Source organism: Scomber japonicus, chromosome 18 (genome assembly GCF_027409825.1).
Source record: "Scomber japonicus isolate fScoJap1 chromosome 18, fScoJap1.pri, whole genome shotgun sequence".
NCBI lineage: Eukaryota > Metazoa > Chordata > Actinopteri > Scombriformes > Scombridae > Scomber > Scomber japonicus.
The window spans coordinates 30,993,865-31,009,237 of record NC_070595.1 but is presented as its reverse complement, the minus strand read 5'-3'; the positions used below and the strand labels follow the sequence as shown (position 1 = coordinate 31,009,237).

The window sequence follows — 15,373 nt, the reverse complement described above, 5'->3', positions numbered from 1 at the left end:
AGACATGGCTCAGCTGTTTCTGTTCAGAGAGACGACAGAAAACTTCAGAAAAGTGTAAAAAAAATCTGAAACAAAGAATTAAAATCAGCCGTCGCCTCCCTCATGACTTCCTGTTTTATAGATCAGCAGTCTGGAGGAGAGGAGAGGTGGAGAGGTGGAGAGGAGGAGAGGAGGAGAGGAGGAGAGGAGAGGTCTGGGTCTCCTACTGAATACTTAAAGCTGAAGTATGTAACTCTGACACCTAGTGGTTAGAAATGGTACTGCGGCTCACGCTCCAAACACTGGAGAGAGCTGTTACTCCTCCCCCCTCCCTCTTCCTTTCCTTCCTTCCTTCCTTCCTCGCCCCCTCCCTGCCAGAGTCTACTTCACACGGGTTGCCAGTTGTTGGACGTGATCCTGCAAAAGCATCTACTATACATACCCTGGGTCTGTTTCTCAAATTGTCACGACGTATTTGAGAGCACCTGGCAACCTGGTGGGTGGAGCATCGGTACTGACTTGGTGATTGGTAGCTAGGTGGTGGGTGGAGCATCGGTACTGACTTGGTGATTGGTAGCTAGGTGGTGGGTGGAGCATCGGTACTGACTTGGTGATTGGTAGCTAGGTGGTGGGTGGAGCATCAGTACTGACTTGGTGTTGGTAGCTAGGTGGTGGGCGGAGCATCAGTACTGACTTGGTGTTGGTAGCTAGGTGGTGGGTGGAGCATCAGTACTGACTTGGTGATTGGTAGCTAGGTGGTGGGTGGAGCATCAGTACTGACTTGGTGATTGGTAGCTAGGTGGTGGGTGGAGCATCAGTACTGACTTGGTGATTGGTAGGTAGGTGGTGGGCGGAGCATCAGTACTGACTTGGTGATTGGTAGCTAGGTGGTGGGTGGAGCATCAGTACTGACTTGGTGATTGGTAGGTAGGTGGTGGGCGGAGCATCAGTACTGACTTGGTGATTGGTAGCTAGGTGGTGGGCGGAGCATCAGTACTGACTTGGTGATTGGTAGCTAGGTGGTGGGCGGAGCATCAGTACTGACTTGGTGATTGGTAGCTAGGTGGTGGGCGGAGCATCGGTACTGACTTGGTGATTGGTAGCTAGGTGGTGGGCGGAGCATCGGTACTGACTTGGTGATTGGTAGCTAGGTGGTGGGTGGAGCATCGGTACTGACTTGGTGATTGGTAGCTAGGTGGTGGGTGGAGCATCAGTACTGACTTGGTGATTGGTAGCTAGGTGGTGGGTGGAGCATCGGTACTGACTTGGTGATTGGTAGCTAGGTGGTGGGTGGAGCATCAGTACTGACTTGGTGATTGGTAGCTAGGTGGTGGGCGGAGCATCAGTACTGACTTGGTGTTGGTAGCTAGGTGGTGGGTGGAGCATCAGTACTGACTTGGTGATTGGTAGCTAGGTGGTGGGTGGAGCGTCAGTACTGACTTGGTGATTGGTAGCTAGGTGGTGGGTGGAGCATCAGTACTGACTTGGTGATTGGTAGCTAGGTGGTGGGTGGAGCATCAGTACTGACTTGGTGATTGGTAGCTAGGTGGTGGGTGGAGCATCGGTACTGACTTGGTGATTGGTAGCTAGGTGGTGGGTGGAGCATCGGTACTGACTTGGTGATTGGTAGCTAGGTGGTGGGTGGAGCATCAGTACTGACTTGGTGATTGGTAGCTAGGTGGTGGGTGGATGTCTGGTGACATTTAAAAGTCAGAACTCACTTTTTTTTCGAGAATGAATTTTTTGTTGTTCTTTTCCGAGTGAAAAAAAAAATTCCAGAGTGAAGATTTTTTTTTTTCAGAGTGAAAAATGTTTTTGTTCCCAATTGAAGGTTTCTTTCCCCCATGTGAATTTTTTGTTTTTCCGAGTTAAGATTTTTTCTCAGAGTCAGAATGCTGAGAAAAGTCAGAACCCTACATGAACCTGTTCCCTATACGATCCTGTTCCCTATACGATCCTGTTCCCTATACGATCCTGTTCCCTATACGATCCTGTTCCCTATACGATCCTGTTCCCTATACGATCCTGTTCCCTATATGATCCTGTTCCCTATATGATCCTGTTCCCTGCGGAGGCTTGACCACAGTAGCAGGATCAACGTTAGTTAGTAGAGCGACTGAGTGTGAACTTTATTCATCACTGATAAACTTATCAATTTCATTCTCCTTCTTTTTTCTTGCCTGTTTCTTGTTTCTTGTTAACACTCTGTGGTCGTTGCTGTGATGGGTTAGGGTTTAAAAGCCTGAATGGAGTTTATAACTTTAGTTCAATAAAGACTGTAAATGTGACATAATGTAACTAGTTACTTTATAATGGAGCTAATTACTTTATAATGTAACTAGTTACTTCAACAGTAACGCTAGTCGTCAGTTATGTGGATTTATTTGACCTGTTAACTCGTTTTGTCTTTTCATGTCTTGTATATTTTTGTATCACGTGATCTTTTTAAATCTCATCGTCGTTCTACAGGTTCGTCTCATCGTTCAGCGTCATGTGATTTTTCCTTTTCAGGTTTTTATGTTTCTCATCGTGTCTCGTTGTGTCTCTTTTCATCTTCGTGTCTTTTCGTGTCCAAACTGCTCTGAGCAACATTCACACCCTGAACATCAGACTGATCTGTGAGCTGCTGCTTCTCAGACTGGGTGGAGATGGCCACACACACACACACACACACACACACACACACACACACACACACACACACACACACACACACACACACACACACACACACAAACACACACACGAACACACACACTCAGATCTAATGAAACAAACATATTGACAACAAAGCACAGCTCATTCCCAGAAGACAGCCGGAGCTCCAGCAGGAAAATGCAGCATCAGATGGAAAGAGAGAGAGAGGGAGAGAGATGGAGGGAGGAAGCTGTTTGACAGGCAGAGGAGGAGAAGAAAACACACATGAAAAGATGGTGGATGAAAAAGAGATTAAAGGAGTGATGACAGAGACGTAGAGAGAGAAAGACAGGAGGAGAAAATGATGACAAACAGACAGAAGAATAAACTCACCTTTATCTCTCTCTGTCGGTTGTCATAGCACGTCACCCTTTCCCTCCCTCTCTCTCTCCCTCCCTCTCTCTCTCCCTCCCTCCCTCTCTCTCTCCCTCTCTCTCTCTCTCTCTCTCTCTGCCTCCACCAGAGGACCGCGACTCCCAGGTTCCACGGGGCTTCGCTCCAGGCCAGGCGAGGGTCCGGACTGCGGCTGGAGGATTGTGGTCGATGTAGTTCCTCCGTCAGGACTCTGTGAAGCCGAGTGGAGAAGCTCTGCTGACGGCTGCAGGAGGAGAGAGAGAGATAGAGAGAGAGAGAGAGAGAGAGAGAGAGAGAGAGAGAGAGAGAGAGAGAGAGAGAGAGAGACACAGAGGGAGAGAGAGACAGAGACAGAGAGAGAGAAAGAGAGGGAGGGAGAGAGACAGAGAGAGACAGAGAGAGAGAGACAGAGAGAGAGAGAGAGAGAGAGAGAGAGAGAGAGACAGAGAAAGAGAGAGTGCTGGCTCACCGCTACTCAGCAGAATACTGCAGCCATCTGAGAGCAGCAAGGACAGCTGAGACACACTGAGAGGGAGGAGGAGTAAGAGGAGGGAGGGAGAGGAGGAGGGGGAGGAGGGAGAGGAGGGGGAGGAGGGAGAGGAGGAGGAGGAGGAAAAGGTGAAAGAGAGAGGGATGGATGGAGAATAAAAGGATGAAGGAAAAGCAGTTCCCTCCCTCGAACTCAACAGGAGGGTTAAACGTGACTCTGCTGCCCCCTGCTGTCTGATGAAGAGACACACAAGCAACTACACACTGACGGTCACACACCTCAAACTGCAGGAACCTTTACAGACGTGATGATGTCATAACTAAACAAGGCGGGGGGAAACAGGAAGTAAAACTAACAAAATACACAAGGAGAGAATAACTTTCAAAATAAAGCACCAGGATGTGACACTGACAGCATTACATCATACATCTATTACTATTCTTATTAAACTCTTCAGGTATATATCTGTGTCCTGAACATTAACTATTAACACGAATAAGAGGAAACAGGAACATGAATCTGGTCTTCTTCGTGGGTCCGACTCTAAAACAGCTCAAACTCTGATCTGTGTGTGTTTATTCAGATTATTGATGCATTTAAGAGTTTGAGTAGTTTAGATGTAAAATGTGTTTTAATGTTTAGAGTCTAAACAGCATGAAGAGCAGCGTGAGACAGAAGAGTTGCATTCAGTATTTATTTCTCTTTACATACATCTCATGTCTAATATCATCAAAGACATTTAGAAAGCAGCAGCTCTTCAGTTCAGTTCAGTTCAGTTCTTTATTATTATTAAAATCAATTAACTTACAGCTAATTACACACAAAATAATATTAATTTACCTTCTGGTGGTTTTAATCAGATAAGGGTCAGGGTTTGGCTTTATTAGCTCACAAAGCCCTCTAGTGGCCGTGTGAAGTATGACAGCCAGGAACAAGAGGACCTCAAACACTCACATGTCGTTACATCTGCAGCTTTTTTTGGGGGGGGGGCTTTTTTGCCTTTATTGTGTAGATTAGTGGAGAGAGACAGGAAACTGGAGGCGGGGGGGGGGGGGGGGGGGGTGACATGCAGGATAAGACCGCTCGGTGCGGGATTCGAACCGGGGTCGCCTGCAGCGAGGACTGCAGCCTCTACACATGGGGCGGGTGCTCTACCCCTAGATCTGCAGCTTTTATAACACTTTCTATAATTCTGTCTTTTTGAGTCGTTTAACTTTCTCTTCTTCATCTATGTTCTGATCGTTTGGCTTCATGGTGAAATAAACCGAGTAATGATCTGATATCTCGTCATCCTGGACTCTGAGATCAGAGACTTCAACGTTCCTGGTGATGACCAGATCCAGAGTGTGACCCTCCTGGTGTGTCGGCCCCTCTACATGCTGAGTAAGACCAGACTCTTTCAAAAGCTTCATAAACTCAATAGTTGATGTCTTCCTGTCATCGTCAACATGGATATTAAAGTCTCCAGTAATAACAACACTTTTGTAACCTACAGAAATTTCATCCAGGAACCTTTTAAACTCTTTCAGGAAAGAATCAAACTGTTTAAAACCTGGGGGGCGATACACATTGATGGACAGGACCGGTTGGATCCACTCATCAGGTTTCATCTCAGCAGCAACATATTCAAAGGTTTCTGGGTTTCTGTTTGTTCTTCTTCTTTCTCCCTGTAAATCCTGTTTATACTGAACTGCTACCCCTCCTCCTTTCTTTTTCCTCTCCTGCTTGACGTTGAAAGTTGGTCGTGATGACCTCGCGGTGGAACAGAAACAGAAGTTTGGAGGTGAAGCTTCCCGGAGAACTTTATTCCCGCCTTTCCCTTTTAACCAGGTCTCAGTGGAGAGAAACACATCCAGAGCGTTTCCTGTTATGAGGTTTTTAATGACTTCTGGTATTCTACGCTTATTCTTTGTTTTATTTAGTGAGCAGACATTGAGCAGCCCAACCTTTATTGTTCCACACGTTTCCTGTTGCTCTCTATCATTCTGCTTGCTTTCATCTTCCTTTGTCTCTTCCTTAATGTCACTCTGTATATTTTGGGTTGCTTGCACACATTCGTCCCACTCAGTTTGATCACCTTGTTGCCTGTTGTTCAGTGTTGTGAGATCTGAGCTGGTGGATCTTTGACTATTCACTGACCAATCACTGAGCAAACATTGACCTTTTGCTCCAGGAAGACTTTCCTCGTTAAAGCCTTTGTAGCTTTGCTGGTTTTGACCAACACAAAGGAAACACAAAAGAACAAATGCTGAACAAGCAGAGAAGATAATGAACTTCTTCTTTTGTTCTGCCTTCATCTTTCTAAGAATCTCTGCCTTTGCTTTACGTTCTTGTTCTTCTTTGGCTCGCTGTCGTTCATGTTCAACCATCTCCTGAAGCTTCCTCCTGTGAATAACAAAGGTGAAGATACAGTTAGCATGATGGGAAGTGAATTCTTTCTGAAGGTCTTAGGCTAAGTTGTCTGCGTTTGGTTGAGTGAGTGTTAATGCGTCACTGTGCGATCAGAGTCATAGATGCTTAGACTGCATGTTAACACACGACCAATCATAGCTTGACGTCTTTCATGACGTGATGTCATCAGAAGGAGGTGCAAGTCCTTTTTTAATTAATTACTCATTTCTGTCCTCATCTCTTTGCTGGTGTATGTCCATGTATGTTTGTAAGCTCTTTCCTTTTCTATGCTGAGCTGCTAAAGATTTAAATCTAACTAATAATCTGTTAGTTATAGATAGTTTTAAGGCACATTCCTCAATGAGTGGTGAAGGGCCTCCTCTTTCTGTCTGCTGGTGTTTCCATAGAAAGTAATCAATCATTCAATCAATCTTTATTTATAAAGCACCAAATCCCAACAGAGTCATGTGAAGGCTCTTTCCACATAGAGCAGGTCTAAGACTTACTCAATTTCCTCCAGTGCAGCTTTGAAAGCTTGAGTGGAGCTCCTTAGTTTATCAGCTGCTTTCCTCAGTTCTTCACTGGGCCCAGTGACATTGTTATTTTTAATGGCCCTCTTGTAGTTGTCTATAGTATCTGGCAGTGTCAGTGCCACAGTGAATACTCCTCCTCCAACCTGGAAAACATAACAAGACTTTTCTAAAACATCAACCACAGTTTGACTGTTAATCATCTGAGGTGTTAAGATGAAGGATTTATCAGCCCAACATCAAGATGTGAAGCCGCTTCCTTGAATCCATTTCAGCAGGATAACTATTTATATTCTTACTGCTTCTTTTCCATCCACCTGTTTGTATTCACATTTCAATCTGCATGAATGGAAATTTGAAAAAGACTTGAAATATGTGACTGCTGCTCTTTTATCACTTGGTTGTGTCGTCTTCTTCTGCAGCAGTTTAAAGTGGAGAATCAGCAGCACCTGCTATTTATCTGCTAATGTTCACACAGTGTGAGAGGATAGAAACAAACTTTCTGTACATTTGGTTAAAGATTTGTGCTGGATGGAAACTCGTGTCCACTTACTGTGTGTGTGTCATTCCTCAGACTACAAGAAATTATAAATGATCAATGATCAAAGACAACACCAAAACCATTCCTTTGGTCACTGATAACTGTCTTTCATAACTTACCTGTACTGCTCCTTTGCCAAATGTGATTAAGGCGTCTACAGTTGCCTTTCGGGCAAATCCTGCAGCCTCATTCTTGATAAGAGCCTTGATGTCGAACCCTGAACCCTTACTCACACCCAGCACCCCTGCTGTTTGTAGGGCTTCTTTCAGTTTGATGATGGCAGGCACCAACACTATTGTTGCCAATACTACAACCTCCCTCCAGGGTATTTTATGACGTTTTGCGATGGCCCGAAGGATGCACTCTATGACGTAATCATCGGTCACAGATTGATCTGAACTGTTACTGATTTCTTCCGTCAGCTCTGCTAGATGTCTCTGGATCTTTTCTCCAAGCTTTTTATTATCCTCAGAAATCTTCTGTGCTTTTTTAAGTGTGCCTTTTTCTATCCACCACTCAATTAGTTTCGATGTTAAAGTCACAGTTGACCCGATGGCCCCGGACACTCCTCCAATTGCAAGGAGGGGAGCTGCTGCTCCTGCAGTACAGATCGTAGCAATGCCTCCGCCGATCATCGCCAACCCGCCGAGTACAGTGGCAGTGTTTCCTACAGCACAGCCAGCATTGCATTTCTCATTAACAGACTCAAGCTCACCTGCTAATTCTCTCAGGCCATCACTAAAATCTAATCGCTGATCCAACCATGAAAAGATGAGTTCATAAAGCTGATCCCGTGCTGACATGATGAGGCCTGAAAAACATGAAAAAAATGACAGAACATATACGATAAAGTCTGCAAGCAGACATGTCAAACAGGACAGGAAACAGATGGATCAGAATAAAAGCAATAACTCAGTCATCCTCCTGAGAGGAACACACCTCTGTAAATGTCATCGTATTGACAGTAGCGGCTTGTACAGCGCCTTCAAGTTCTACGTCAACACAAGATGGAGCTCTAACAGTGTAATGTCTCAGTGTGACCAGCGGGTGGAGCTCTAACAGTGTAATGTCTCAGTGTGACCAGCGGGTGGAGCTCTAACAGTGTAATGTCTCAGTGTGACCAGCGGGTGGAGCTCTAACAGTGTAATGTCTCAGTGTGACCAGCGGGTGGAGCTCTAACAGTGTAATGTCTCAGTGTGACCAGCGGGTGGAGCTCTAACATCTACTGTAGAACCTGCTCTATATGTAAAGTGCATTTGGAGCTGGATCAATAATGATTGATTCATTGATTGTTGATTTACTTTATTTAACAAATAATGTTAAGAACATTTGGTACACATTAGTTTTGAAAGTTGTTTAAATGACAGAAGTTGTGAGTTTCAGTGTGTAGTTGTGAGTTTTCAGTGTGTAGTTGTGTCAGTTAGTTACATGTGTTCATTATAGTTTGTAAGAAACAATCTATGATGATAATTAGTAGTTAGACTCAAAGCTTCACTGAAAACTAAATATTTTTTCCTCAGTTGAAGAAACATTTAAATGAAATTAATTAATAAATCACTTTTTTGAGTTGTTTTTTTTGATCATTTGTACTAAATAATCTCTTTACAATGAGTTAAAGATTAACTGTTAAAAACCTGCAATTTCTCAGAAAATGAGTTAAAGGACCAATAAAATAAACTGTAACCTAACTTAAACAAAGTGATCATTTGATCTTTATGAAGCTAAGCACACCTGAACCACAGCGCTGTCACATCATAAAACATCATTATTGATTAACAGCGTTAACACTGTAGTTCCCATGGTAACGGGAATCTATACATCTACACTTTGATCCTGGCAGCAAACCTTTATTGTCACCGTCACCGTCTCTACCTGTAATCTGTTATATCACTATTATCTCTGCATTTCATTCCTTCTTTACTCTGACACAGATTAACATCAGCTGTATTTATTCATATTTACATATAATCTGCATTTATTTAAATCAACTAGCATCAAAAATACAGTTTAGCAGTAAAGCTTAATGCTCTTTGTAGTAAAAATACTTTAGATAAATACTTTACCACTAGCTGAAGTGTAGAACTACTACACAGTATTAATATAGAAATCAGCATCAACTCACATCACACCACAGACAGCAGGTGTTTGGAGCTGATTACTGTCTCTACTAAATATTACTTGTTTCTTAATATTTTCCCACAAATGAATTCAAATAACTCACCAAAGTCCTTTATGGTATATATCTCTGAACTTTCACCTATAATTGAGGTGATTGTTAGTTTTTGAAAGAACGTTTTTAACTAGAAACTGATTTTTAAAAACTCCTCTCAGTGACTCGTACCGCTGGATTAAATCAGTGAATCTCACCTGGAGTTGAATTTGTGGAGCAGGTTTTCCTCTCTGGTCCCGACTTCTCTGCTGCTGTCAGCTCCTCTCTGCTTTTATTGGCTGCTTCAGAGTCACATGGTGTCAAGACAGAAACTTCTGTGATTCCTCCCACACTCACACACAGAGATCGTCAGCTGCTCAAACTGTTTGATATGAAACTAAAACAACTTATTATCATATTACTGATATCTGTGATTGATGGTGTTTGATGGTGTTTGATGGTGTTTGATGGTGACTGATGGTGTTTAATGGTGTTTGATGGTGTCTGATGGTGTTTGATGGTGACTGATGGTGTTTAATGGTGTTTGATGGTGACTGATGGTGACTGATGGTGTCTGATGGTGTTTAATGGTGACTGATGGTGTTTAATGGTGTTTGATGGTGACTGATGGTGTCTGATGGTGTTTGATGGTGACTGATGGTGTCTGATGGTGTCTGATGGTGACTGATGGTGTCTGATGGCGTTTGATGGTGACTGATGGTGTCTGATGGTGTCTGATGGTGAGTGATGGTGTCTGATGGTGACTGATGGTGTCTGATGGTGTCTGATGGTGACTGATGGTGTTTGATGGTGTTTAATGGTGTTTGATGGTGTCTGATGGTGTTTGATGGTGTCTGATGGTGTTTGATGGTGACTGATGGTGACTGATGGTGACTGATGGTGTTTGATGGTGTCTGATGGTGTTTAATGGTGTTTGATGGTGACTGATGGTGTCTGATGGTGACTTATGGTGTCTGATGGTGACTGATGGTGACTGATGGTGACTTATGGTGTCTGATGGTGTCTGATGGTGACTGATGTTGTCTGATGGTGACTGATGGTGTCTGATGGTGACTGATGGTGTCATATGGTGACTGACGGTGTCTGACGGTGTTTGATGGTGAATGATGGTGTCTGATGGTGACTGATGGTGTGTGATGGTGTTTGATGGTGACTGATGGTGTTTGATGGTGACTGATGGTGTGTGATGGTGTTTGATGGTGACTGATGGTGTTTGATGGTGACTGATGGTGACTGATGGTGACTGATGGTGTGTGATGGTGTTTAATGGTGACTGATTGTGTTTGATGGTGACTGATGGTGTCTGATGGTGACTGATGGTGTCTGATGGTGACTGATGGTGTCTTATGGTGACTGACGGTGTCTGACGGTGTTTGATGGTGACTGATGGTGTGTGATGGTGTTTGATGGTGACTGATGGTGACTGATGGTGTTTAATGGTGACTGATTGTGTTTGATGGTGACTGATGGTGACTGATGGTGACTGATGGTGTTTGATGGTGACTGACGGTGACTGATGGTGTTTGATGGTGATTGACGGTGTGTGATGGTGACTGATGGTGTTTGATGGTGACTGATGGTGTTTGATGGTGACTGATGGTGACTGATGGTGTTTAATGGTGATTGACGGTGTGTGATGGTGACTGATGGTGTTTGATGGTGACTGATGGTGTTTAATGGTGTTTGATGGTGACTTATGGTGTCTGATGGTGTCTGATGGTGACTGATGGTGTCTGATGGTGTCTGATGGTGACTGATTGTGTTTGATGGTGACTGATGGTGTTTGATGGTGACTGATGGTGACTGATGGTGTCTGATGGTGTCTGATGGTGACTGATTGTGTTTGATGGTGACTTATGGTGTCTGATGGTGTCTGATGGTGACTGATGGTGTCTGATTGTGTTTGATGGTGACTGATGGTGTTTGATGGTGACTGACGGTGACTGTGAGAATCTCCAGATTAGACCAGGAAGGTTTAAAAGTCATAGTTAACTTACAGCAGTCGGGTCAGCTCCTTGTTCTCTTAAGTGGGCATTAAATAATTAAACATGTTAATATATTTAATGTATCTTTTAACCTTTCCAAAAGTTATCCGACTGAATGGATCAAATACTGATAATAAAATGAAAATAAAATGCACAGCAGGACTGAGGCTCAACAATGGGTCAGATTACTGAGGGAGCCTCATGTTAAACAGTCCTGGTGAAAACACACCTTAATATTGTGTTAGTATGTCTGGCTTCTTTATTTCTTGGAAATCAGTCAAGAACAAAATGGATTAATAAAGCAGCTTTAGGATTGTATCTGAGGACATCATAATCCCCACCAGGAAGTGAAAGCTACATTTAAACAGTTAATTTTAATATTCATCTGATAAACATGAACATCTGTGTTACGCTACAAAACAAAAAACTGTAACTGATCAATAAACACTTTACTTTACACCACCATGCACTGTAAAAGTCCCAACTGTGAGCAGAGCAAAGGGAACATTAGTAGTGAGTAGAGGATGACAGCATGACACACACACCTTACACACACATTGAATTTAAAAGTTGGCAGGTTTGTTTTGCTCTGTGTCACTCCCAAAGACTCGCAGTGAAAAGAGAACATGAGTTGATAACAGCTTGTAGCGCACATTACTGCTCTCCACTGATATGACTGTGTGTGAGTCACTGGTAAAAGAAAACTCAGACTTCACTCAGTCAGCAGGCCAGACGCTGCCAACCTGCTTATATCTTAGAAATACTCAAAATACCAAAATAGTTGCAGATTTTTTCTCATCTGATCCACAAAATTATTAAATTGACTCATCGCTGCATAAAATACATGTAAAAAACTTTCTGTATAGTTCATGTATGAGAGAGCTAAATGGATTCAAAACAAACAAAAACAAAATTAATGTTAAAATCTCATGATCAGAGATTCACTGAATTTAAAGTTGTTTTCATCTTTTCCAAATCAGGCTGCCTGACTTCAGTCTGCTCACTCTGAGTCTGACTGCTGTCTGTTTGAGGAATGACAAAATAAAACAACAGCCAGGCTCAAATATGGGAGACCAGACGAGTTTACCACCGAAGATAAGTATATTTATTTACAGATAATAAAGGCAAAACGGAAAAAACATGGAAGTCAGTAATTAGTAAGTAATAAGTAAGTAAGCATGAATGTGTGTATGTGCATCAGCAGTGTGAGGGAAGAGAGAGAGGAGCTCCAGGGAAGAGCCTCGTTTATGCAGAACACACAGCGGCCAGGTGTGGTTCATGAGGAAGATGACGAACTTCGGCCCTGGAAGAGAAACCAGCAACTGAACCAAAACACACAGGAGCCCCTAGTGGAGCGGAGGAGTCATCACACAGTGTGAGGACAGAGGTACAGCAGCGGGAGGAGGGGTAGGCATTTAACCTTTGACAGAATTGGGCAAGAAGCTGTTTTTCACTCTTATGGTGTGTGCAGGTTTGTACTTTGAGAGGTGGAGGGCTGGGTGGGTTGGGTCATAGCTTATGTCCTGATAGCAAGTTAATAATTAACATCTGGTGTGTTAAATTGAGGAAATACCTAAAACATGACAGTCAGTAGCTGTCCTGCCTCGGTCTGATTCCTGAGGTCTGAGCACAGATTGTTGTGTGAATGTCAGAAAACACAAATGAGAAATAGTGAAAAACTAACAAATGAAGCTTCAGTCTGACCTCCACAGTCTGGAAGTGTCTCATTAAACCAACAGGATTCACTTTCAACCATCAGAAATCTCACCAAGCTTACAGAGATCAGTGGCAGGAAGAGAATTCATGAGGAACCTTTTAAGTTCTGCAGTTTTATTTTATTTTAATAAATAGTTTAACATTATTTAAATAACTCTCTGTGTTTGAGAGGTGCTATAAAATAAAGCAGCCTTGCCTTCTTACTGTTAAAAAGTAACTCAAACTCATAACTGACATCTTAGTGACATCTGGTGGACAATTAAAGTTATTGTTACTGTTTGTTGGCAAATAATAGTTCAAGTTATTACAGTTTAAATTGAATTGTTACTAATACCAGTTTAGATTATACTGTTTACACACTGTTATACAACATGTGTGAGCTGCATGAGTCAAACCAGTTTGTTTTATTAGCAGCTTAAAGTTGGTATATATAAGTTGTAATATCACATTTTCATCCTTTTTAACTCCGTTTTTCTACTTGCAGTTAATGTTACAGTCCACCCCCCCCCCCCCCCCCCCAAACATGCTGAGTGTTTGATTTATGTTTTTGCGGATAAACAAACATTCCTGGTGACGACCAGATCCAGAGTTTGACCCTCCTCATGTGACCTCTGACCTCCCAGAGACAATAACTGACTCACAACAATAAAAGTGCAGGAAATAAATACATTACAAAGTAAACTCCTAATAAGACTGCTAACACAGACATTCAGTGTGTATAGTATTGTATGTATGTATGGTGTATATATTGTTATATAAAGTAAAATCTGAGCTTCCACATGATCATGTTTAGGAAGTGAAGCATTCATTCACCCAAAGATCACATGATTCTCCAATCAGGTCAATCAATTCATCCATCACATCTGATCAAATCAAATGATCTGAAATCATCATACGGCTTGCTGCACAGCTCAGGTGTTTGATGAGTTTACACAGAGCTGACAAGCAGTATGGAGGCCTGAAAGGGACATTACAACAAACAGGGAAATAAATAATGTTGGATTGTAACCATCAATCACATTTTATCCCTCTGTAAAGCTCTTTGGTCACTGTCTGTTGGTTTTAAATGTGCTCTATAAATAAATGGACTTGATAATCATGTTCAATATCAATAATCTTTATTGAAATCACTCTGTCACATATTCATGCATGTGTCAGCTATGACTTTATATCATCTGTAGTTTCATTCAGACAACTGCACACGTGACATTTTAAAGGTTCAAATAAAGTAAAACATGTTAATGAAAGAACAAAAAAGGTTTTTGACTATAAACTGTAAAAGAAAGACAACTTTTTTCCAAACATGTGTGTCTGAGAGGATCGTGGATGTAAAAACAGACACTGAGGAATTCTGTGTACATGGCAGAAAGTTTGACAGGAAACTGAAAGTGAGGAAAGAAATGATCACAGTGACTGAAAACTTAAACAGCAGTGACTCAGTTCTGTGTGAACAGCATCCATCAAATCTCAGAATTCACACAGAAACAAACATCAAATATTATTCTGGTTTACACATTCAACAACATTAATATGAACTGAGCGCTACATCACAGAAAACATCACTTTCATTCATCAGTGTTTCCAGTGACCACGTTTACATGCACTAAACACTCCTGTTGGTGCCCTTATTCCAACACACATCCTGTTCCTATGAGCTGTTTACACGCTAATAAAATGAACCCTCCACTAATATTCATGTTTACATGCAGCTGTACAGACTCTGATTCTGAATGTGCTGTGGGTAGAGCACCTGCCCCATGTGTAGAGGCTACAGTCCTCGCTGCAGACGACCCCGGTTCGAATCCCGAGCGGTCCTATCCTGCATGTCATTCCCCCCTCTCTGCCTCCAGTTTCCTGTCTCTCTCTACTAATCTGTACATTAAAGGCAAAAGACCCAAAAAATATACTTTAAAAAAAAAACTTTAACATTTTGAACTGTTTGTTCATGAGTGTAAATTAATTAATACAAAACCATTAGATCCAATTATAAAGTGGAGTCTTTTATAACACTTTCTATTCTTCTGTGTCTTTTACTCATTTTACTTTCACTTCTTCACCTATGTTCAGATCATCATCATGGTGAAATATACAGTGCAATGATCTGATATACCGTCATTAGAGACAGCGGGAACAGAGATTGTAACATTCCTGGTGATGACCAGATCCAGAGTGTGACCAGCCTTGTGTGTCGGCCCCTTTACATGCTGAGTAAGATTATTGTTTCTCAAAAACTCCTCAAACATCCTAGTTGCAAGCTCTGTTTTAACATCAACATGGATATTAAAGTCTCCAGTAATGATGATGCTGTTGTAACCTACAGAAAGTTCATCCAAGAGCTCTTTAAACTCTTTCAGGAAGGCCTCTAGCTCAACCTTGGTTAAACCTGGTGGGCGATACACATTGATGAACAGGACACGTTCCTTCTCTGCACGTTTCATCTCTGCAGCAACATATTCAAAGGTTTCTGGGTTTCTGTTTGTTCTTCTTTCTACACCCTTTAGATCATTTTTATACTGAATT

At 42.3% G+C, this 15,373-nt stretch overlaps 1 protein-coding gene across 1 annotated transcript in view; it reads right to left on the bottom strand.

The window, feature by feature from the left end:
* Window positions 1-6, bottom strand: part of samd14 (sterile alpha motif domain containing 14) — a 13,386-nt gene extending 13,380 nt beyond the window's left edge. The window contains exon 1 of the mRNA XM_053339013.1: window positions 1-6. This exon is cut by the window's left edge and continues 31 nt beyond it. Coding sequence (XP_053194988.1) covers window positions 1-6 — 6 coding nt within the window.
* Window positions 7-15,373: the final 15,367 nt, after the last annotated feature.